Source organism: Penicillium malachiteum (genome assembly GCF_028827825.1).
Source record: "Penicillium malachiteum strain IBT 17515 chromosome Unknown utg000005l:1.0-9002435.0:326005.0-9005861.0, whole genome shotgun sequence".
NCBI classification, from domain to species: Eukaryota; Fungi; Ascomycota; class Eurotiomycetes; order Eurotiales; family Aspergillaceae; genus Penicillium; species Penicillium malachiteum.
In genome coordinates, this window is record NW_026643099.1 from 1,052,345 (window position 1) to 1,076,080 (window position 23,736).

At 46.9% G+C, this 23,736-nt stretch overlaps 10 protein-coding genes across 10 annotated transcripts; 6 read left to right on the plus strand and 4 right to left on the minus strand.

Annotated features, from left to right (window-relative positions):
* Positions 1 to 219: 219 nt before the first annotated feature.
* On the minus strand, positions 220 to 1,778 carry N7483_010432 (uncharacterized protein; the record flags this gene model as incomplete). The annotated part of the gene is made up of 3 exons (XM_057093859.1): positions 220 to 1,166; positions 1,239 to 1,607; positions 1,673 to 1,778. 3 exons carry the CDS (start codon positions 1,776 to 1,778, stop codon positions 220 to 222), a joined length of 1,422 nt encoding a protein of 473 aa, XP_056939830.1.
* A 525-nt stretch (positions 1,779 to 2,303) lies between these two features.
* Positions 2,304 to 3,560, plus strand: N7483_010433 (putative cell cycle control protein (Cwf23); the record flags this gene model as incomplete). The annotated part of the gene is made up of 1 exon (XM_057093860.1): positions 2,304 to 3,560. One exon carries the CDS (start codon positions 2,304 to 2,306, stop codon positions 3,558 to 3,560), a length of 1,257 nt encoding a protein of 418 aa, XP_056939831.1.
* A 347-nt stretch (positions 3,561 to 3,907) lies between these two features.
* N7483_010434 (YgfZ/GcvT domain-containing protein) lies at positions 3,908 to 5,209 on the minus strand (the record flags this gene model as incomplete). The annotated part of the gene is made up of 1 exon (XM_057093861.1): positions 3,908 to 5,209. The coding sequence occupies one exon, from the start codon at positions 5,207 to 5,209 to the stop codon at positions 3,908 to 3,910; it is 1,302 nt and encodes a 433-aa protein (XP_056939832.1).
* A 758-nt stretch (positions 5,210 to 5,967) lies between these two features.
* Positions 5,968 to 7,314, plus strand: N7483_010435 (uncharacterized protein; the record flags this gene model as incomplete). The annotated part of the gene is made up of 1 exon (XM_057093862.1): positions 5,968 to 7,314. The coding sequence occupies one exon, from the start codon at positions 5,968 to 5,970 to the stop codon at positions 7,312 to 7,314; it is 1,347 nt and encodes a 448-aa protein (XP_056939833.1).
* A 48-nt stretch (positions 7,315 to 7,362) lies between these two features.
* Positions 7,363 to 7,824, plus strand: N7483_010436 (uncharacterized protein; the record flags this gene model as incomplete). The annotated part of the gene is made up of 1 exon (XM_057093863.1): positions 7,363 to 7,824. The coding sequence occupies one exon, from the start codon at positions 7,363 to 7,365 to the stop codon at positions 7,822 to 7,824; it is 462 nt and encodes a 153-aa protein (XP_056939834.1).
* A 4,690-nt stretch (positions 7,825 to 12,514) lies between these two features.
* N7483_010437 (decapping enzyme complex catalytic subunit DCP2) lies at positions 12,515 to 15,102 on the minus strand (the record flags this gene model as incomplete). Its single annotated transcript, XM_057093864.1, has 2 exons — positions 12,515 to 15,000; positions 15,072 to 15,102. The coding sequence occupies 2 exons, from the start codon at positions 15,100 to 15,102 to the stop codon at positions 12,515 to 12,517; spliced, it is 2,517 nt and encodes an 838-aa protein (XP_056939835.1).
* A 1,499-nt stretch (positions 15,103 to 16,601) lies between these two features.
* Positions 16,602 to 17,557, plus strand: N7483_010438 (DUF4112 domain-containing protein; the record flags this gene model as incomplete). Its single annotated transcript, XM_057093865.1, has 3 exons — positions 16,602 to 16,676; positions 16,746 to 16,960; positions 17,017 to 17,557. 3 exons carry the CDS (start codon positions 16,602 to 16,604, stop codon positions 17,555 to 17,557), a joined length of 831 nt encoding a protein of 276 aa, XP_056939836.1.
* Positions 17,558 to 17,728: 171 nt separating this feature from the next.
* N7483_010439 (uncharacterized protein) lies at positions 17,729 to 18,917 on the minus strand (the record flags this gene model as incomplete). The annotated part of the gene is made up of 2 exons (XM_057093866.1): positions 17,729 to 18,770; positions 18,832 to 18,917. The coding sequence occupies 2 exons, from the start codon at positions 18,915 to 18,917 to the stop codon at positions 17,729 to 17,731; spliced, it is 1,128 nt and encodes a 375-aa protein (XP_056939837.1).
* A 317-nt stretch (positions 18,918 to 19,234) lies between these two features.
* N7483_010440 (uncharacterized protein) lies at positions 19,235 to 20,963 on the plus strand (the record flags this gene model as incomplete). The annotated part of the gene is made up of 3 exons (XM_057093867.1): positions 19,235 to 19,309; positions 19,379 to 20,635; positions 20,694 to 20,963. The coding sequence occupies 3 exons, from the start codon at positions 19,235 to 19,237 to the stop codon at positions 20,961 to 20,963; spliced, it is 1,602 nt and encodes a 533-aa protein (XP_056939838.1).
* An 873-nt stretch (positions 20,964 to 21,836) lies between these two features.
* N7483_010441 (uncharacterized protein) lies at positions 21,837 to 23,516 on the plus strand (the record flags this gene model as incomplete). Its single annotated transcript, XM_057093868.1, has 1 exon — positions 21,837 to 23,516. The coding sequence occupies one exon, from the start codon at positions 21,837 to 21,839 to the stop codon at positions 23,514 to 23,516; it is 1,680 nt and encodes a 559-aa protein (XP_056939839.1).
* Between the last annotated feature and the right edge of the window lie 220 nt (positions 23,517 to 23,736).

Consider the following 23,736-nt stretch of genomic DNA (forward strand, 5'->3'; position numbering starts at 1 on the left):
CTCATACCTTCCGGGTCGTTATACAACCCAATATAATAATATCTAATTATCAGGCCAAAGGCTTTTGGTCATAAAAAACACATCAAAATGCGTACAGGAGCTCAGCCCGCCTCTAAGGCTGTGTAACAGAATTCAACAAATCCCAGCCAACGAGACGCCATAGTTCTTCGGTGAACCAGTCAGAGAAATCCTGTCGAGTCGACATTCGGCCACCGGCACTCAGAGAAGGGGAGTCGTAGGACGAATCAAGCCATCTTTGAACAACGGATCACCAGTGCCAAAGACTGCCTGGAGCAGTGTCTTCTGAAAACGTTGTTTCATTTTTTGAAAGAACTCCAACTGCACTCGACTCGCTCCAAGGGTCGAGGAATCAAGAACTCGATTCAAGAATGCAATCAAATGCTTAGCTTCGAACTGTACGCTTTGCACTGTCAGTCCCTCCTCATTCATAGCCGTTAATCCCTGTGGTGGGCTTAAGCCAGGACAAATATCAGAAGGTGGCTTGTGATTATTGAAAGTCACAAGTGCGAGGATTTTTCCGACTCGGTCGATTGTAATGAACAGCATTCCTTCCATAACTTCTTGATCTTCATTCTGTTTCGTGTCAAGAGACCGGAACATTGTGACCAATAGGTCAACGAGTTGCGGAGCGACGTCATTTTGAATCTTCGGACTTCTTGTCTTTAAAATGAGCGGAACTTTCTTGCTATGGACTCTTCTATGTTTCTGTGATGAGCCTTTGTTGGAGTTTGATGTCCCTTGAGATACAGGGCTTGTCATCTCAGCATATGATGACACCGTCTCACAATATCGAGTCAGAGAACCCATTGTTGACTCGAACAAACACACAAGATAATAGATAAGTTGTCCTTTGCAGTTCTTTTCATCTTTGCATCCCACAATCTTGCGCAGTGCTTGCTGAGCTAGATTAAAAGCAAGCGCAACAGCTTTAGTGGCACTGAGTAGATCCACATTTTTCAAAATAGCCCGGTGATTGTGAGAAGTTTTCGGTTGAGGCTCATGCTCATTCAGTCGAATAATCGTGCCAATAATTTCAAACTCTGCTAGTTTACACAGAGTGACTGCATCTGTTGTAAGAGTCTTGTAGTTTTGTTTCTTCTGTAGGGCACGCTGCACAGTGTATATTTGCCGCATGAGCTTTGGGGCTATCGGTGACTCGGAGTTAGCATTATCACCCCATTGACGCCAAAAAGGCTCGATTTTTATTAGACACAAACCATTTTCATTCTCAGAAGTGTCAGACTCGTCGCTGCTCTCATTATCCTTCAACTTTTGCTGTTGTATTTTTGAATCGCACAGTTGTGCTCTCTTCCGCGTCGCCACTGAACTTTTCCCAGATTCCGAAGGGGAAGTTTTCCTTTTCATCGACTGAGAATCACCATGCAGTACAGTCTGGCCCTCTTTGATCTTAGAACGAAGTCCCTGGGTTCGTTGCTCCAATTCGAAGATTTTGTTGAGAAGCTTGGTCTGTTCTGCCTCCGAGTCTTTGTATGCCTTTTGCCAGAAGGCGACGCTGTCGAAGAACTTGCCAGGAGAGGCAATCTGCATGTTGCTGCGAATGAATTTCCGTATTTCCAGGATGTAGTCTATGAATTTTGTTAGGTTTCTTCGTATAGCCTGGAACTGGGAATCATCTAGCGATACTACTCACCCTTGAGCTCTTTGTTGGGTGGTTTCAGCTTCACAATTGCCAAAGCAAAAGCCAAATGAAATTTATTTGGAGATTGAAGCTGAATTTTCTCTTCTTGGGATGCCATACTTTGCAGATGCCCAGGTGAGTTGGGGTTGGTAAATGAATAGAATGAAATGGTAGTGCCAAGGGGAAGTCATGTGCCAAGGTTGGTTGACTTGATAAATAGCATGTTATTTCTCCAATGCCCAGCACCTATTATGATTTTAACTGAACAGTATCGTCTGATCCGGACAATTTTGGAAGTCTTCCATCCAGATCTTGCTTTGGTCTCATACCTAAACAAGAGGCATAGGCTTGTTGTTCTAAATTAATCTGAATTCATGCAAAGCCCGTCTGTTATTTACGCTGTCTGTAATTATTTTTGCCCAGGGTATGACTTTCCACTTCAGTATCAAAATCCAATATTTATTTCCAGTAGTTGTGCTTAAATTATCCTTCAACAGGAATGCAACTCAGTTACGCCACAGATATAGTTCCATAGTCCAGAGTGGATCCTCAGGCCAAGCCCGAGCCGCATGTTGAACTTGAATGTCAAATTTCCATTCAATCCTACCAACTTCAACTCCTCCATCCCCTCATCACCGCCATAATGTCAACAGACGACCTTAAGGCGCATGCCGCCTCAGATCAAGACTTCTATGCCCTCCTCGATATCTCCCCAGCCGCCACCGAGTCCGAGATCCGCCGCGCATACCGTCGCACCGCACTAAAATACCACCCCGATAAAATTGCCAACCCAACTCAAGCAGATATTGACAAGTTCCATAATCTACAAATCGCAAATGATATCCTCTCAAATACCGAACTCAAACAACTCTATGATAATACACGGGAGGCTCGGCTGCGTAAGCAGCGCGAGAGAGATCAACTCGATTCTGCACGACGACAAATGGTCGAAGATCTCGAACGACGCGAACGAGAAGGCGCAGAGAAATTACGTGGTGTGAAAAGGTCATGGGCTGCTAGTAAGGATGCGGATGCGAAACTCGCAGCGGAGATGGAGCGCTGTGCCGAAGATGGACGACGGAGACGACGAGAAGCGGCGGAGAAATTACAGCGCGAGCGGGATGAGGAGCTGAGAGCTCTGGAGCGGGAGGAAGAGGAGGCGCGCAAGGCTGCGGATCGGAGTGCTCAGGTGGTTGATCGGTCTCAAGAGAAGAATGTGGATGAACTGGACCGCTCGGTAAAGGTGCTCTGGGAGCGCGAGGGTCGAGGACAGGATCTGGATGTCGATTGGTTGAAGGGAATGTTTGTACGATTTGGGAAGATTGAGGGCGCTTTTATCTTGAAGGACAAAAGGAAGCGCGTGGAGGGCAAGAAGGGAAAGGTCACAATTGCGACTGGGGTCCTTGTTTACGAGTCCATCGTGAGCGCTCATGCGGCTGTGCTGGATAGTGAGAAGATGATTCGCCAAGCTGGTGATGACTGGTCTCTTATTGAGTCTGTGATTTGGGCGTCCGGCAAGGGACCGGACCTGGGGCCAACTACTTTCAGCCCAGCGCCAGCTGCTTCAACGGAAACCGCCCCATACACTACCACCAAGGATACACCCAAACCATCTACAGCTCCAAAGTTCAGCTTTTCAGCTGCGAGCTCGGTCCTCAAGTCTGGATCTGGAAAGGCGCCATCATTTGGCTCATTTGCTTCCGCAGCTACTTCTATGGATTCGTCATCGGGCGCGTCAGCGAAGCCTGCAAATGGCCCTAGTTTCACCTGGCAAGAGCAAGTGCAGATGAGGATGAATGCTGCTCAGCGCGAAAAGGAACGTAAAGCTCTAGAAGAAGAGCTAGCCCGAGAAGATGAAGCTGCAGATGCCGAGGCTTTGAAACAGACCAATGGGTCTTGATGGCATCCGGATGGCATCTGCTGTATGACATTCCCATTTGTACTTTTAGCTCGTTTCAAGATACCCAGCCGTTACTGGCATACATATATACGCATCTAGAATTTGCGGGATTCAGTATGCTGTAAGCATTACTAGTAGTTCAAACTGTAGATGGTTTCAAGTACATCCGAGTCAATGGTCCAAATTGAATGTGGAGATACTCCTACTAGTAGTGATGGAAATGGACTGGATCTCAACTTTTGAAGACATGTCAATGACCAAACAAATGGCAAGACCAGCTTACAGAACATAATGGTACATGATAATATACAGGTTGATTAGGTACACAGATGCATGACAACATGAGTCTAGTACTCCCCTCGCTGTGCCCGCTCCTCCTCCAGTTGCTCAAGAAACTCCCGTGCCCGCTCACCAACAGGATCCACAGGGCGCTTTGCTGCTTTCTGCACTCCTCCCGACTGAATATGTTCTCTAACCCAAGAAGGAACGAAAGCCTGCATCTTCACTTCGGCCGGCTGCTCCGGCTCTGTGGTCCAAGAGACCTTGAACTCCTTATCAGGGGTGTACTGTGTCTCCTCGCCACTCAGTGTGATATCCGTCATCATTTCCAACCGACACAACGCAAGACCAATATTTCCCACGCCGTTCAAGAATTTTCCAGTGCTTCGACCCCGACGACCACCAGCCACCATAATATTTGAACCAACGGGAGGCAAAGAAAGTTCCGCGGAAGGATCATAAACAGGGGCAGCAGCAGGATCCAAATTCTCGGTGTACAGTTGAACCGGCAGGATGCGCTTGCGCACCACACCAGTATGATGTGTGCGGATCGTCAGCTCCTGTCCAACATAACAACCCTTCCGGAAATCGATCGCACGCGCCATATCCATATTGCATTCCATCGGCAAGGCCGACTCAGTAATAATCTCTGACTGGCCCTCAGGAACACCATTCAGCATTCTTCGCACCGTATACGCATCCAGCCCAACCTCTTCACCTGTAAGTTGTGATTCGTCCGGGAAATGTGTGCGTAGACCCTCTGATCCTGGCGTGATAATGCGAGCACCAAAGCCCGGAGCGCGAGTATCAATGCATCCGATAATTTCCGAGGAAGACGAGAAAGGAGATGTCGACGCCGATTCCGTTTCAAGGTTATAGGCGGCCCACCTTGGCTGCGAGTGGTCCTTCCATGATGACCACACGGTACGTTCCTCATCCTCCAGCGCACGTAACTTGAGCTTCGCACGCAGCTTGTGTTTTTTCAGGTGCTTCAATAAAATCGGTACTTGGTTCTTATCCACCTCGACCAACCATTCGTTGTTCTCCGCAGATGGAACTGGATAGATGAATGCATCGTGTAGGATACGGCCTTGGGAGTTCAGAAAGGCTGTGTATGCACCTGTGCGTCGAATTGACTTTTTAGGGTCATTGGCTACTAGCATGTTCTGCGTGATCAGGCCTTGGAGGAAAGTCGCGCTATCGACACCGGTGATGGAGATGAGACCTCGATTTGTCAGTCGAGCATAGCCGGTATCCGGGAGAGACGCTGCATTTTTGAATTGCTCTGCTTGGGTAGTTGTTGTTGAGAATAGTCTGCTCCGCATTAAACAGCGACCACAGATACCGGTAGGGATTCGAGGGCGCATCATGATTGTGAATTGTGAATTGTGAATCGTGATATGGCCAGTGGAGGGACCAATATGAGCTGTTGTATTTCTTTACCCGCGGAGAATGACGTTGGGCGGTATAGAATGGCAGAATTGGATATAATCCACTTTCCTAAATAGGGAAGTATCATATTGAAGCTATTCAGGGGACAAATATGATACAACGCAAATTAGAAGTTTTTCTTCTTACAATAAAAGTGGGCTATTGTAACAGGATCAAAGCTGGGGTAAGAAGATTTGAATATTTGGGTGAGTCTGTCAGCACGGAACCTCTGTATACATCTAACTCCTACATGGTTCAAGTTCATAAGAATGGATGAACCTCCAGCACTTGGGGATTATCTTGACGCAGAATGCAAATACTTTGCCAATGAGCTACATGTTATTATCATGGACAAAATCAACAACCCTGAACATCAGGGGACTTGCAACCTTTCGTTTGGGCTGAATAGCAACTGTGGCGGCCCTATTCGCCAGTTCATGCTGCATACTCCACATTCTAGTATGACGTGGCCAATGATAATTTGTTTCATGCAAGAGAGCAGTAGGTCTTTCAGCTACTCCAAGGATTCCAAGTGTCTCTTTGCCCCTCATTCTGATGCATCAGGCCCAAGATAAGTACCGAGCATGTCAGCTCCTACGGATAATGGCAGAGCTTCCATCATTCAAGATTATTTATCACACCCAGGTGCACTTAACTCCTCATTCCTTCCTTGAGCTCCAAGCTGTTCTCTACCAAAATGCCCAGAATACCTACTGGGACTAAGCTTTCAGACTTGGAGGAAGGTCTTCTTCCATGGGTCAGCGCTAAGCCACCTGAGCGTCCTTCGACGTCGACTGCGAAGGAATGTGAGGTGAAATTAGATGACTTAAATGGGCTTTTCTTTAGTCAAGGAGCACGCTATGGGATCCATGATATCCTCCGGGGCAATCATATTGTGGGAATCTCAAGGCGTGAGCCCTACAACTACGATAATTACCACCGCCAATACCGCCCGCCATTTCCACCTGAGCCCCGAGCACCCCGTCGATATGATCAAGACCGCCGTGCAAGGAAGTACAATTTACACTCCTTTCAAAGGGAAACATTGGAGGAGGAGTCTATATTTTACAGCCCAAATGATCGGACAGAGCCCAAAACCGAGAGGCCAACATCCGAGGACGTCAGATCGCGTGAGAAGCACATTCTGATCATTCAAGATAATAGTAAATCGAAGGGAAAAAAAGTCGAAACTAGCTCTTCCAGCCATCAACTACCTGGCTCTGGGTCAAATAACTCCCATGAGCCTGGAGCTACAGGTTTCAAGTCCGAGGACATACTATCGAATGACCAAGCCTCTCAGATCGTCGAGGAGAAAAATGAATCTCTAAATCAAAGAACCGAAGCTAGTTCTGTTAGCGATGAACTTTCTGAAACAGGATCAAACAGCTCCCATGATTCTATGGGCTCGACAAGTCGTCCGAGGCGTTCTCGTGACAGGCGGGCTGAAGACTACTATTCTGACGACCTCTGGAATGCAAGACTATACGAATCTGATCGAAGAAGAGCCTCTCCACAGACGCCATACGCTCCATACTTCTCAACCCGTCCACCGATGCCCTACCATCCGCAGATGCCACAATATTACTATCCACAGATTTCACCTGAGCCACAAATGTCAGACTATACACCAATGCCACCTCCTCCCAGGGCGGTTCCTCCTCCACTGATTCCAGACCCTCCACAGACTTTGTTACCATATACCTACACAGCACCATCTCATATCCCTGAAGAGATTCAAGCCAAAGAGAAACAGAAAACTCTGAAATCATCAAAGCTCTCTGACCTAAAATTTCACGATCGCTTGACCGCTGCAGGGATTAACGCAGTGTACTATCGCAGCCCACCTGAGGAGCCCCTTTCATACAATATCGCCCTGAATTCGCTTCAGAGAATGGTAATGCATGAATTGCAGGGTGAATTGGTTGGTGTGGTTCAAAAGATTGTGCAAAAACAAGGAGTTGAACAAGACTTGATGGAAAATGCTCGGGAATTGTTAGGAAAATATAGTATGTGGATGTACCATGGATGTTCTGGTTTGATTTGACCTACTAACAAAATACAACTAGCCGCTGCGAATCGGGACTATGATTATATGACAGAAAAGCTTGCACAGACAGCCATTAACGGCGAAAAAGACCCATTCCTAATTACGACGAAGGAAATTCTAGGTTTCTGTCTGATGAGAGATCACCAACTGATCCCGACCGGCGATGAATTAAAAGAGCCAGAGCAGGTGATACATGCCAGTGGTAAAAGACCAGTTGTTCTCCCTGGATCTTCGAGAAATAAACATGAAGAGAAGGTTCAATGGGCACGATTATGGGAGAGGATCTTCATGGGGGTATGTGGTGGTGTGGCACTCATCGCGCCTATGCTTCTCATGGTTCTGCACAAATCTCGAGCCACTACACTGGCAACGACTAGTGTGGCTACCATTCTTTTTGCGCTGATGTTAGCTTTACTTGGAAAGAATTTGCGAGGACAGGATGTGCTGGCTGCAGTTGCTGCATATGCGGCGGTGTTGGTTGTCTTTGTAGGAGCCAGCTCAACTTGAAATGTCTCATAATTGATGCAAAGACAATCCTGATTTTGCCAGATATTGAAGGAACAGGATAACGCTCTACAGTTGAATCACACAGAACCTACATATTTGAATATATTCACATGTTGATACTAGAACCTTTCAAATTTTTAAAACTGGCCATTCCCGTTTAGTTATATAGAGGGAGGGTTTTAGCAATCCAGCTCTGTCGGGTTCCAGAGAGACTCCTTGCCAAATCCCGCTCAAAAATGAGGCTATTCAGACATCTGGAACTTAAAGCTTCGTCAACGTTAATTTAATTGAATTTTAGGTACGAACATATTAATGTAGTACCCAGGTCAATACAGGCTAAAGGAAACACTGCCAAGTGGCGCGAGTCTGTCTAGTATAACATATCGACTTTCATGGATATAATACCCTTTCTGGAAAGAAAAAGAGGCAACATCCTCATTGCTGCGTAGCTAACTAGATACACGAGGGTGTGGAGATCGCACTAGGCGCCACATACAAAACACAAATAAATTATGAAATCAAGAAAGAAAAGAACTGAAAGTATCAACTGCCAGTATGCCTGACACGGTGTAGGGGGAGGGTTGTGTACTAATAGGTGTATCGGTAGGCGTCTATGGCTGCAGTTGAGAATCGGAGGCTTCCCAAATCTCAAAGGCTGCTTTTACCTCTGCTTGCTTTGCTTCCACCGAAGGAGCTCCAGATCGTTTCTGCTGGAGGGCGTAGACTCAAGAAAAGTTCGAGATCGTTGGCCATGAACCACTGTTGGTCAGTCTTCATCACGTAGCCAGGATACTGAATGGTCCTAATTGTTTTCATGGATCGATAACTATGGCTCGATAGTAGCCATCTCCACCTCTAACCAATCAAGATCCTCCAGTGATATAAACTGCGGAATATCTCTTTGGCGCGCGTCTGGGGAACGATATTGAGTAATGAAGCTGCGCGAGTTCGATGCTCTCTGAATCCATGACAGTGCGGGGTTGTAGCTCAGGTGATGGATAGACATCATAGTACTGTTGATTCATTGCTTGCAATCATGTGTATCGATACAACTGGCCAAATTGGTGCTCACGATAAGCCCTTTGTCGTAGGCGTTGTGACGGTTGCCACTGGCATCTCCATCAGCTAGCTCATCCCGCGGACCGAATATATAGTAAAAGTTTTGCTGGTGTCAAGTGGGAGATTGGTCAGATTGACAATAACTAGATCGCTGCCTGCAAATACCGACCGAGTGGTACAGCTTTGCTTTCGAAGTTCTGTATGGATATGAACCGCGTAATTAAGCCCACAATCGCTTCCCTGCTTCTTTCTTCTTTGATAAATTATCAATTGTCTGGGGTCGATGAAGGTTTCCATTGCTGGATCTGCATCCATGGCGTGGAGCTGCTGCTCAACCTCTCTGTACTGATCCGTTTTCAGATCTGCACTTCAAAGTTTCGAAGCTTAAGGCGCTACTATCAATCCAAGTATTATCCTCTCTTTGGTCGATGTTTTGCTGTAGCTCACTCCAGAGCAACTGGCTTAAGCGGAATGTAAATGGCTTTTTGAAAACACACAAATCACACAACTGGTTGGTTAGAGAGGCTGGCAGCTCAGCTTTTGCCATTATCGTGAAATCCCCAAGTCTTGGGCTTCTTTCACTGATAATAGTGCCTTGTTATTTTGTTGATTTGCCATTCAGAGCGGCACCTGCCCAGTAAACTTCACGTCCGTGATTTCACTCAACACAGGGTTGAGATCAACATTGTCACTGGACGTAATCAAGCCAGACGAACTCAATGGCCGCCTTTTGGAAGTGAAAAGAAAGACGGCTCTCCAGGTTGAAGACGTGTTTTTTCTCTATTTGAGGATCTTCTGGATAGAAACGATATTGTAGTCTAGGTCTGGTGCCTGACCAACGAGGAGATGGGAATATTTGACTTGCTATGACCTCGGTGGTGGTGGATGGTGTCAACTTTCGAATATCCTCCAGGTAACTCGACTCGTCTCGGATAAGCCAATGCCCACAGCTTATCTTCCTGGCCAGACATGCTTGCACTGTCATGCAATATATAGGGTAAGAATGATAATGAGCTCATTGAGTATGAACTGTGCCATAATATCGGGTGACTTGAGTCACGTCGCTCTCATGTGACGATGACAGAGCCCCCTTGAAAAAGAGGCGATGTCCTCATCTCCTTCTGATGAGATGGGCTCTTTCTTGTCGGCTCAAGAGATAGAGCAGATGAGTGATTCTGAGTCGGAGGTAGTGGGACTGAATAGAAGTAGTGTCAGCGGATAAGTAAAAGGCAAGAGTTTGTTGTTCTAAACCCGTAGCTGACGGATTGAAGGGTTTAGTGGAAGCAAGGGATACTTACCGGACTCGGATCAGATGTAGGTGACTTGAATTGAGGAAAGAGTCATAGAAAGAAAATGGATTGACAGAAGGAAAAGATTCAAACAGGCCATTGTCGTGTTGCTATCGGTAAGATGTTGAGTGAAATCCTTCCTCTGACATTGTCATCCATGTGGCACAGCATATCAGAAGCTTTGTGAAATGGAGATGAGCTTTTTCTTTCTTGTAAGTATGAGGTTCTTGGAATGGAATAGTTGTCGAGGAAGTTATTTTTTGATAGGAGGGGTTGTTGTTATTAAAGTGACATCTTGAGAGTTGGAAAATGGTGATGTACTAATATTGAAGGGAGTTAACTTGTGTAAGTAAAGGTTGAAGTAAAAAGAAGTCAAAAGCAAAGGGATAAAGAAGTGGACAATAAACACACCCTCTTCTTCTTATATGCATCTCAAGAATAACAATTTTGTAGCTCTTGGTATAGTGAAAATATCAGCATCATGATATAACGTGAAATCTCAATCTTTTGGCCCTAGCTTGCTTCCTCATACTACAATAATATCCCTGGGATAGATTTCTTACTTACGTAAATAACCTGGAGCCTGAAAGTGTGCATTCAACTATTTGAATGAACCTGCAACAACCCAGAAACGGAGACACATAGATGCATAACACCTGGGACTGTTTAAAATATGATACCATGAAAGAAAAGATCAGCCTATAAACTCCGAGTCAAAGCAAACCAACAATATCGGAGATAGACCATGGTCTAGAACACTGACGACCTCCTAAGCAAAGCGGCTCTAAGCCTCAAACGATTGTGTTTGGGCGTCAGATTCAGGCCGCACATTGGAACTAGACATACCGCTATTTTGTGCATCTAGATTGACATGGATCTGAGCAGAAAAAAAGAAATTTAAAGGAATCTAGACCCGGATCGAACATTCAATGGCCAAGTCTAGACTCAAGATCGAGGTCTGAATCGTTCGCATAATGTCCAGAACGATTCCAACGAGGCTTATTTCACCCGGGTGAAAGGATTTTTCCCCACGACCGGGATCAGCTCTGGGGCCGAAGAACGACAACTCACATACATAGTGATTAGCAGCACGAGATCAGTCAAGTTGTGATCGCTTGACATCAGAATGGCCATGACTGCCTAGATCCTTTGAGCTACGTGTTCGTTGTTTACTAGGAGATGTTGTCGAAGACTTAAATACCCCGAAGAACCGTCGATCTAGGATCTTCCCTTCTCCTCTCTTTCAAATACCTGTTTTTACTCTTCCAAGTCATTCTGATTTGTTCAATTTAATTCCTATGGGACTTCCTTCAAGGGAATCCCTTCATACTGCTATGCGAGTACCAAAGGACCACTTCAGGAACGGCCCGTTCCGATATGTTCCAGGTTCCACATATCTTTCTCCCTTCGAGAACATCTCCCCTTACAACGATCCTTTTTCTTTCTTTCAGGCCCCACTGCCACCTACCGTTACTCCTCTACCTCCTCCCTATACACCGACTTATTGCTATCCAAGTAATAACCCTCCCATGACGGAATTCAAAGATAACTATGAAGGACCACGAAGAAACTCCCACGAGTCTCTAGAGTCTCGTAACTCTGAATACCAGCCGGCAAATACAAGCTTCTCCTCACAAACACATGGGAAAGACGAGGTGGAAAGACCTCAATCACCAAACAACGAACAAAACCACAAGTATAAGAATCTCCATCGAGGCCGCGAATGCAAAAAGATGTATGAAACACTGCCCATATGTCAAGTATATGGGGTACCATTTTGACCATTCCATTCTATCGAGATAGTGATCCATGTGGGCCATTTGAATGCAAGTGGAAAGATTGTCGATATCCCGGTCTTTTCGCTCGTAAGGCTGTGCTGATGCGTCATATTGAGACTCAACATGTTACGCCGAGGTCATTTGAGTGTCCTGATAAGTTGTGTGATCGATCGTTTAATAGGAAGGACAATATGGAAGAACATTGGAGACGTGTTCATTAGTATTTGATATCCATGGATGTGATGACGATGCGAGTATGTCTTTCTTTAGGTTTCTGTTTGAGTTTCTTTCAACGCTCGTTTTTATATGGATTCCCACTATTGTTATTGTCGGTGTTGATGTCGATTTTATTCTGGTGATTTGACTGATTTCTGTCTTGAGATACCACTATCGTTTAGAAATTTTTTTTTACTGAGTACTTTACAAGGAACTTCGGAATGGGTTTAGAAGACTAGATGTGTTTCGTTAAAAGCCTAAGTATCAAAATGTATCATTACAAAATAGCTCGCTAGGAGAAAACCTTGGAAGAACCAATGCAAACGCTTCAATCATGCCCGGGATAGCTCATTTGCTACCCTTCGCCACGCCCTGCAAATACCCAAGTAGGAACGCCTTGTTGTTAGGCGATGCAATGCGATTGGGAACCATGTCACCTTCCGAAGGGGTGCCACGGCGCGAGAGCGACTCCCCGCTGCTAGGGAATCGACGAGACGACATGGGGCTGACATACCCTGAGGCTGCAGAAGGTTGGGCCATACCAGGGTCCTGCTGCGCCTCGACGGATGCAGGGGATGGCGATGCCGGCGATTTGCCAAACAGGGACAAGAGCGCCTCCTTTTGGGCATGAGTTTGGCTCGGACGGCGGTCAAAGTTGGTCGGTGGGCTCAGATCCGTCGCAGGCACCTGAGCTGGTGCGCCTGAACCACCCGCTGCCATCAGCCCTTCATAGTCCGCCTTTTCAGAGCGTCGCAAAATCTGGGGTTGGAAAGGCTTGACTGGCTCAGGAGCTTGTGGCTGCTGGACGAGAGGTTGGTGCGGAGCCTGAGGTACAGGCATCAGCGGCATGGTCACATTGCGCTTGGCAGACTGGGGTCTTGGCAGGATCGTTATGGGCGAGGAGAGCGACTGAGGCTGTTGTTGTTCTCGCCAGGTTGCATTCTTTCTGTTCTGTCCATTCAGACCTTTCTTGGGTCCAGGCTTGGTAATCACCTCGAACTGTGGCATGTTCAAAGGGCCAGATACGGTAGCTGATGTTTGACCTGGTCTTGCTGCGTTGGAAGCACGTGGTGATTGATGGTTTCGCTGCTGTGAGCCTCGCTGGAGGATCTGGATTTCCACAGGTGCAGGTGCAGATGAGACTGGCACAGGGTTACCAGACAGCTCCACAGCTTGCGGTATAGAAGCCGGCGGGGTTTGCTGTGCTTTGAAGAGGTTCAACAGGCTATCTTGATGCTGCGACGTCTTACGCGGCTGCTGATGAGCCTGCGCTGGAGCGGCGACATTAGCAGCAACGTATGGGCTGCTTGGAGACCGAGAAGTATCGCCCTTGAAGAAGCCCAGCAATGCGAGAGAATGGCTGTTGAGCTTTGGTGGAGGAAGTCTGCTCGCCGGTGGCACAATCGCTCCCGCAGCTTGAGGTGGCAGGGCCTGCTGTGAGAACTGAGGATCCCCTGTTTGCTGGAACGGAGCTGGTCCCTGACTCTGGAGACCCAGGTGATTCGCTTGAGGCGCAGAACGATAGTCATGGTAGCCAGCTGAGTGCGCCTGGGGAACTTGTTGCACCGCAGGGGAAGCCGAAAGCTCCAGCTGATGCGTGAGGGGGAATGAGGAATGTTGGTATGAGTTCGTAGAAGGATGCATAGTTGCATTCTGTGGGCCATTGTTCATGGGCTGTGCGGATGTCTGCTGCATGAAGTTCGATAGAGGCATATGCTGACGTTGTTGGGGGAAACCAGGGAAGAAATTAGGTGCCAAATGAGGTGCTTCGGCCATGGGAAGTGCACTTGGGGGCGCAGTCACCGCAGTCACACCAGGAGATCGAGGAATGGCGTCTTGAGAGCCCTGTCGCAATAATGCAAGCAATGCATTCGATTTTGACTGGTCTACCGCATTCGGCTGAGCTGGTTGGGCAGGCTGCACAGATTCGGGGGTTGGCACAGCTCCTCCAATATTCAACAGGCGCTTAAGGTGAGATGACACATCTGGACCGGAAGTCACCTCAGGCAGATCACTTGGAAGAGCCTGTTCCATGCTTGAGCTGTTGATGTGGAGTTCGTTTCCATCTGGTGAGACATAACCTCCGTTGGCAGTAGCGCCCTGAACATGAGAACCGACTCTCTTCTGCTGCGCAATCCATTTCTTGAGCTGGTTCAAGAACGGCGCTACCATGTAGAACTTGTTCGCATTGGCCACGGCCAGTCCTTCGTCCTGTTTGTTCTTCTTCAACGTAGGCAGGTCGGATAGCTTGTACCATTCGATCTTGCTGATCTCCTTGCGGGTTCGGGGCTCAAAGTGAGTGTCGCGGGAAACGCCACGAAAGACGTAGAGTCTCATATGCTGTTCGCGCATAGAGATCTCAATGTATTTGACGTCCTCATCTTCTGGCACTAAATTGGCGGCGCGCACATCAAAACCGGTTTCTTCGTAAACTTCGCGGATAGCACAATCCAGATCTTTCTCGCCCTTATTGATCTTGCCTCGTGGAAAGCTCCAGTTGGCATTCTTCTTCCAGCCCTTAACCAAAACAACCTCATCCATATCCTGGTTCAACAAGATTGCGCCCCGAACGGGAACGCGAGTCTTGTAGGCCAAGAACTCTGAGAAGGCAGTGATATGATGGTAGTGGGACCATTGCGACATAAGAGGGCAGTGTTGGAAAATGCGGAGAGCAAACGCTCTTAGAGAGAGAGATGGGAGTGCGGGGTCAAGCGGGCGAATGAAATCCTCGTAAAACCATTGTGCTTCTTCGACTTGGAAACAGATTCGTTCGACAGATTCGAGCTCTTCGCGGGGTAGGTTGATGATGAAGCGGACACATAAGTCATCCAGCCCTGGTCGCACAGAGGTAAACACAGGTTAGCTTCAGAAAATTCACACATGATAGATAGCAGAGATAACTTACAGTCTTCCAGTTGCATCTTTGTTTCGGTCATACTGGGCAACGAAGCTTAGCATCTCAGAGCACTCAACCGAAATGAGGTGTTTTTCTTGGGTCGCAAATGCGACAGCGCGTTGACACAAGCAAAAGACTAGTAGGCAAATGACTCCAGGGGATAGGGAATAGGAAAAGATATCTCAAAAGGTGTAGACAGCTGCAATAATAGCAAGAAACCAGGTTGACCGAGATGGAGCTTCTCAGGTAGGGAGCGGAATTGGAACTGCGAGCGGAGCGGCCCAAGTGATGAGCTTCCCGTAGGCGGTCAGGCATCGCGGGGATTCTGCCTTAATGAAGTACACCTTCAATATGTTAAGTATCCACTTCCATGCTTCAGGGAGGTAACAAAGGGATTCAATTGATAAAGATAGTTGATAAACAATATGTAGGTAATCATTGGTGTAAAATAGCATAAAGAGAATCTCAAATGTTGACGCCTTCCAGCCTTAATTGAAAAAAAAACTCAATGATCTACCACGTTAATAAAAAACAGTTTCAAGTTTATTATGTCACCTGGGAGTACATTTAACATTTGAACAGAGTGAAGTGCTTGTTTAAATAGTATTATACATAGATAAATTATCATAATCTTTGAGTGATCTCAGTCTGTATATTAAATGCTTTCTGTATATAAAAGTGGTCATGTGTAGTGTGATTGGCAGTAGATTTCTAGTATCATAAACTTGAAGACGCAGTACATGGCCAGTCAGATACCTTCACAGTGATAAGTTCTCATGTTTCAGACTGCACGAACATGATAAAAGTTGCTGATCAAGTTTACAAGATAATAACCGTAGTAGGTCAATTATGTAGTGATGTAAAAATTGAAAGAGTTTGCTAGGTGAGGTGGGTAACAAAGACCGTGACGCTTCAGTGCTGTACATACATTAATAAGGACTATTTACTCCTCTCATTGAAGGTTTAGATTATGCACATATGTAGACTTCCTCTTTGCAACTCTACCAGGTACCAAGGTATGCTATTATGTATGGGCCATGTAGTATCTAGTTCTTATACACTCAGTCTGAGGAGTAGTTAACGTTATATGACATTTGCAGCCTGATAAATCTGGCAAAATATTAGTATGCGACGTCACATACCCCTTGCACCGCCACAGTAATGGACCCAGCTGAGCCACAACATTTCAACCCCGTACATCTGCACCGCCACAGATCGGCGTGGGTGCCAGGATTCGCAAATAAAGACTGGAGAATGACGTTGCCAGCGCCCAAATCTGCCAATTTCAACCCTGTTGTTTGTTGCATCTTTCTCCCTTTCTTTCTTTTTTTCTCTCCACTGTTCTCTCTCATTCAAAACAGTCGAAAGACATCGTGGCGCCTATCAAAACTGATACTCCTGTGTCCAACTGAAGAATGGTTTCAGAGTGTTTTCTATTTTAAGACCCCTTGAAAGACTATATCTAGCTCCAAACCCGAGCTTGTCGCAACAAAAAACTTTTTCTTCAAAGGGGTAGACATTCAAATACCTACCATCAACATGTCGAACGCATTATTTTCCTTCGTCAGTAAGCGCGTGCTTGGCGAAACCGCGAAGAATCGCTTTGGAATGGAGGTGAGTAGAGCAGTCATTTTACAAGTTCTTGAGAACAGGAATAAAGCTAATCAATTTATAATTATCTAGGATCCCTATTTTGAAGAGGTACCTGCTTCTCGGCTCGGTCGCACATTTGGCAAGAAGAAGCAAAAGCGCCGCAAGGCTATTCCTCCAGGACTGTCTGAACACGATGCCAAGGTTCTCACCAAAGTCAAGCGCCGAGCATATCGTCTGGACTACTCCTTGTTCAATCTCTGTGGTATTCGATTCGGCTGGGGCAGTGTTATTGGCCTTGTTCCATTGTAAGTATACCACCACAAACCTCAACAATTCAAGCTCAAGCTAACCGTCTTGACAGCATCGGAGACGCCGGAGACGCCGCTCTCGCCATGATGGTTGTCAGATCGTGTGATGGAATCGAAGGTGGACTCCCTTCGCGGCTGCGATGGATGATGATGATGAACGTGGTCATTGACTTCGTCATTGGACTGGTGCCTTTCATCGGTGACCTCGCAGATGCGATTTACAAGTGCAACACGAGAAATGCTGTCCTCCTTGAGAAACATCTGCGCGAAAAGGGCGCAAAGTCTCTGTCTAGGCGAAATAGTTCGAGAAGAAGCAGTTCAGCCAGACGACACGAACGGGGCTCGCGACGGGAACAGCGCGTAATCGATCACAGTCTTCCAGATGAATTCGATAAACAGGAACAGGAGAGTGGTGTGGTGAACAGCTCCCCGCCAACATATTATGACGAGCATGGTTCTGCCGGGCATAGAAACACCGAGGACGCTCATCCAACCAGACCTCCTCCTACTAAACAAGCCCGGCCCAACCGATCTGTCACCAGATGGTTTGGTGGAGCGAGTCATCCGCAGGAAGACCCAGAGCGTGGACTCTGAAGGTGGACTCTGAAGGACGAAAAGAAACCCATCTCACGATTCCAGATACCCCGTTTATGATTGAGGATTTAACTTCGGAAAATTGCAAGCATGATTTTCTTTTTCTTTTGTCGCCCTCTTCTCCATGTTACTTGAATGGCATCTTTTGTACCGCATATTTTCATAGTCGTTTTAATTAAGAACGGTGTCAGGACGAGATCTCATGCAGCCGTAGCAAAATCGAGGGTTCTCAGTAGCGAATTGACCAGTAACCGTTATCCCATCTTCATTGCCCCTGACGTTCTCGACCAAACCACCACATAATGCACAGAGGTTACCATCGCCATGCTCTGAAGTAGAGTGAAGCTTGTGTGCAGTCCTCGACACATTTGCCATGACGCCAGGATACTTTTCGCCCTGGGTAGTCACGTACCGCAGCATAAGCTCATCAATAGACAGGTTCTTGGTGAGGATGTTATCCGAGAGCGGTCTATCAGGAATGACGACTTCGGAAAGTTCAGGGCAGACTGACACATAGCTCAATAGCTCCGGTTTAGATAAGTCACGGCAAGGGAAATCAAACGTCACGCCCCAAGGAGACATTCCATCCGAAACCTGCCAAGTCAAAGAGGCTCCACGGCCTTTAGCAGCACCAGCGAGAACCTTTGCTGCAAGGCTAGTATCTGAGTCACCCCACAGAATTGACTCGCATGCAGTATGTTTCGCATAGCCAACGGCCAGACGGGTGAACAAAACGGTATCAAGGTCGGCCTTTGACGTTGCAGAGGAAACGGCGCCACGGAACGCAGCCAGACGTTCTTCATTAGACTTGGCATCATCGTCAATGAATTGAGGTCCAGCATAATTGCGCATGAGCTCGGCCATATCAGGAACATATTCGAATATACTGTCCAGTGGTACCCGTTTGAAGCTGTGATTGGGGAAAGCCTCCCGAACTTTATCAAACTGTGTATCGCAAGAAGCTTGATCTGATGATATAGTCGATGGTTCAACAACCATAATCTCGAGTACATAGCTTGTTCTGGAGGTTTTAGCGAGCTGGCGTGCCAATGCTTTGTCTAACATGTGTAACAGAACAGAAGAGGAGGCTCCGAGGGAGAGTGGAAGCAATAGTCGAGCCGTTGGAACTGATGATTTAGCTAGATCTTTTGGCCCTCTGTACTTTTCCATGCGTCGCACAACCTTGTAATTTAGGAACCGCTGGTAACATGGGCTTTTTTTTAAAGCGTTAGCAATTTGAAGGTGGGGGTTTAGTATAGTGTAAATTCACATACCCACAAAGTGACCTAGAACGAGTAGTCACAGCGGCCTCTGCATTGTTGCATTCCATACAAGGAAGAGCCATCTCTTTAGCTGGCATATTGCAGGAGAAAGAGTGAAATAATTGGAGGATAAGAAAAAGTAGAAGCGCGAACAAAAAAAGAGAAAACGGGATGTATGGATGTGGCGGTGCCTGCTGGGCTTAAGTAATCCCTCACGCAGTTCCCCGGGTTGAGAAGGCCACCAAGTGAGCTCGACTTCGACGATTCCGATCACCGGAGCTTGATCTGTATTCACCTTTAAAAGGCTCGCGATCTACTCTCACATCGAAGTCTCCGTATTCTACACGGCTTGGATGCGTGGTTCTGTTTGATACCTCTCTTTGAATCCTGGAGCTACTTCCGTTGCCCGATCGTGATGAAGAGCTGGCTTCGAACACTGGGCCTAACGGCCTTGCTGGCAGGCTCTGTGCTTGCCAATGACGTGGAACTGGTGAGTTTTTATGGTCACTCCTTTTCTATTGATATGTTTAGTTACTCTGACTGATGCTGCACTGTCTAGAAATCCGATGAGGCGCATCGACAACGCTGTTCAGGGATGTACAGCCGGAAATCCTGGGGAGGCACGGTAGACCCTTTCATCCTAGTGAAGTTTTCTAAGGCGGAAGGGGCGCAGAACGATCCTCTGGCAAGTTTGGTTATATTTGAATGGAACGACGAAGGATTGATTGGCGAGTACCGAGAAGGAGCCGACCCAACGACTGATGTGAAGGAAACTATCTGCGACCAAAGCAATGTGGATGCCAAACTGTGTACTAAAGAACAGATCGGCTCGTTTCTTCTCACCAGCAATGCAAGTGACGCCTCCCAGAACCCTATCATCTCGACGACTATCCACCTTGACAACCCAGACGCTGTGAACTACCCCGTGCGTAAGACCGGCTTCTACTGTGTCAGCACATACGCATACTCGGATGAACCTTACACTGCCGTGGTCACCTTCCGCAACTCGTACGGTGAACTTCCTGCCGCACAAATTGCCAAGCTTCCTTTCTATGGTGCCTTGACAATCGTCTATGCTGTCGTTGGTGTGTTCTGGGCGTTCCTCTATGTGCAGAACCGACACGACATTCTGCCCGTCCAGAACTATATTACAGCCATCGTGGTATTCCTGATTGTTGAGCAATTGATGACTTGGGGATTTTACAACTACCAAAATATCCATGGTTTGAATGCTGGAGCGAAGGCATTGATGATAATTGTTGCTGTTCTGAATGCTGGCCGAAATGCCTTCTCATTCTTCCTCCTGCTCATTGTCTGTATGGGCTATGGTGTTGTGAAGCCCTCGCTCGGTCGGACGATGATCTACGTTCGCATTCTGGCAATCGCCCACTTCGTCTTCGCCGTTGTCTACTCGGTCGCTAGTCTGACTGTCACACCCGACAGCGCTGGACCTCTCGTGCTTCTGATCGTTCTGCCTCTCGCTGGAACATTGACTGCCTTCTATGTCTGGACCTTGAACTCTCTCAACGCTACTATGAAGGATCTCATCGACCGCAAACAGAAGACCAAGGCACTGATGTACAAGAAGCTTTGGTGGTGCATTCTTGGAAGCATCATCGTCATTTTCGGCTTCTTCTTCATCAACTCTTTCGCATTTGCTGGTCGTAGCGACGCGAGCTTTGTCCCTGAGCACTGGAAGGCGCGGTGGTTCGTGCTGGATGGTTGGCTCAACCTGGTTTACTTCTTTGACATCTGCTTCGTGGCGTACCTGTGGCGCCCAACTGCCAACAACCGCCGCTTCGCCATGAGTGACGAGGTAAGATCAAACACTCTGTTAATTTCAGATAAAGATCACATACTGACCATATATACAGCTTGCTCAAGATGACGATGGCTTTGAGATCCGTTCTTTCGGCAGTGGTCTTGACGAGGAAGACCCTCTGGACGCTCCTCCCGAGTACCCTGGTAGCTCAGCTGCCGAAGGCCGCCGCGACCTTTCTCCAATTCCACCGAAGCCCGTTTCCTCGGCTCAACGCCCATCTCTTGATGAAGAAACGATTTTCGCTGTAGGCGACGAGGACAAGTGGTCTGATGATGATGAGTCCCCTCGTAACTCAGGCGAGCATCAAAGACTCACCCACTAGATTTTAAAGTTGGAAATTTGCAACTAATTCCGAGTCTCCCGCCTTCGGCTTAGCTGTCCTTGGTCGGTACTGATGAAGTGACTTGGCGTTTGGATTAAGCTACTTATTCCCATCTGCAGAGTTGCTCTAAGATTACAAGCATGTCACGGCGTTGGTTTCACTTTATTCAATTCCTTCTTTATTTGTGTTAGTGCCGGATATTTATTCTCCATGGCTTGTGTATCTTGATGTCTAAAGTATATTCTGAGCAGCTCGCCAATTGGCAGCGATTTATCTCAAATTCAATAAGAAAATCATCCAATCTTAACTACGGAGTAGTAACCATCTTTATATCAGATCCAAACCTACTAAACAATATACCGAATCCGTCAGAAGCTCATCGAACGAGTGGGGACTTGAACTAGGTTCCTGAGTCATACTAGTAAAGAGCCTCAGGCGGCTCCAAGATAGGTTTAAAGCTTCCAAGGTTCCAGTCGAACCTGCCTTGTATAGACACTTCTAAACTTGAAGTTCAACTTGCATTTCATCTGAGGTGCTTCAATCTTTTCTTTGTCTCAGTCTTGAGTCACCAATTACCGCTCGGGAATACCTAATCAGCCTTTTTCTTTGTCTACATCTCTGGGCTTTGTATGGAAATATCATCCGTATCAGCCCCACATCGAAAATCGTATCCGCGGGGACTCCAACACAACGCTTGCGAATACCCTCTTTCTAACAAAGCAGGAATTAAACTCCTAAGAACCCTGAGCCTTGCTTCCTCGCGGCAGATAATATATACTTGGGTATAAAAGCCCTCGGTCACTGCTCTACCTCCCCTCAACTGCTCAATCTCATATGTCAACCCCGCGTTGCACCCGCAATCGATTCCGAACAATGACACACGACCCAAGCTCCGAGTGCTCAATCCCCTCGCACGATAAGGCATCCACAAAAGTTTCTGCTCGACTTCATCAACAATGCGTTGACCTCCTCACTGAAGTGGACGCATTCCAGTCCCTTCTTAAATCAAACCTACGCAATCCGCAGCTCGTCGAGGTGCGCCAGTTCCGCTCGAATGTGAACTCCGAGTTGAAAATGCTTCAGAAATTAGAGCAGAAGATTACGGTGCAGATACGGAATTCTCAACGGATTCCTGAAGAGAAGGGGTTGGAAACTGATAATGAGGAACAATCGAATGGGGAATTGAGTTCGAGTCGGCAGATTGGTGCTGATGGTAATTCGAATGATGTCAATACCGAGATCGAGATGCGATTAGTTCATGCATTGCGCTCATCGAATATGCCATTTTATCAGGCGGTTTGGGATATTGCAAGGAACTCCTGTGAAGGGTTACTTGCTATGGGTAAAAGGTTCTATTGGGATCTTGAACTTGAGACCAATCGTGCTGGAAAGGGGAGCGGAGGTGGAAATAAGCAAGCTAATAAAGATAAACGCAAGAGCGTGTTTGTGGATATTGTTGCTGCTGATGGAGCGGAGTGGGTAAAAGTATCTACTATTTCGGAGAGTAGATTGCTCTTTGAAATGGCGAAGAAAGGATGGGAGGCGGAAAGTGAAGATGATTTCTCTGATTCTGAGGGCGTGAGACCTGCGCAAAGGACGATACTACGGAATTTTGATGGGGAAGACCCTGGAGAACATGATGATGACGATGAAATGGAGTTGATTAAATTAGCTCGGGATCTAAGGAAGGCAGCCGACGCAACACGAGTGAGGTATAAGCATCCTCGAGTACGGCTTGTACTACCCAAGATCGGAGAAGGTAGTCTTCCTGAGATTGATGATATACTCGCTGAGTTGAGAAGCTATGGTATTCAAGTCGAGTGTCAAACGAATCTGACGCCCAGGCAAGGTAAATCGGATTTGACTCGACTTCTGCCTCAGCCCTTCAAGAACTTCACACCTACCCTGAATGTCGATTGTACATTGTTGCTTGCCATGGTCTCAGATCTATCCCATATCAAGGACATCACCATCTTGCCCAGTTTCCATAGAGCTATTGTGCGGCAGATAGAGGTGGAGAAGGATATGCCCTTGCTTCCAAGGGAATTGTGGCCATCAATGGGTTCTCATGAGCTTATCTGCGCCAGCGAGGCAGCTGTACGAATGCGTGAAATCGTGGAGCTCATCGGGACTAGCACAGAGAAAGCTCGGATGGAGATTCTGATGGAGAGCCCAGGTAGCCATGGTGTGGATCGCAAAACTCTCATCGAACAATTCCAGGTCTTATCTGATCATACTGTCCCTACAGACTGGGCCATCCCGGTCAAGATTGTGGATGCACAGCCTGAAATCGAGAGTTGTCTTGCGGAGAGGAAACTTCCCTCGGTTGCCGATGATGTTGCAGAAGGATTATCTGATATCAACTATAGCGTTTTCATGTATGGATGGGTCACGAATATGACAACCATAACAAGCAACCGGACTATCGATAAGCAGATCGAGATTACGATTGAGAAGAACCGCAAAGACGATGAGAGTATTGAGGGTCCTGATGTTTGGGTCTGCGATACGGCACGCAGTTTGGTTGGTAAAGACAAGGGTCGGAAAGATTGAGAATAGAAGTTTTGTTCAGTGCATGATATAAAGAAAAAAACATGGATCCATGTGTATGATGTTCGTTTTACTTTATTTTCTACTTTTGACAGATAGAAAATTGGATATAGAGGGTACATTTGAAAGAAGACTTGAAGAGGATTGCAACGTTATAACTGGGTATCTGTGTCTTGCATCGTATGGTTCAAATTTGAAAGAGAGAAAAAAAGATATGTGTCTC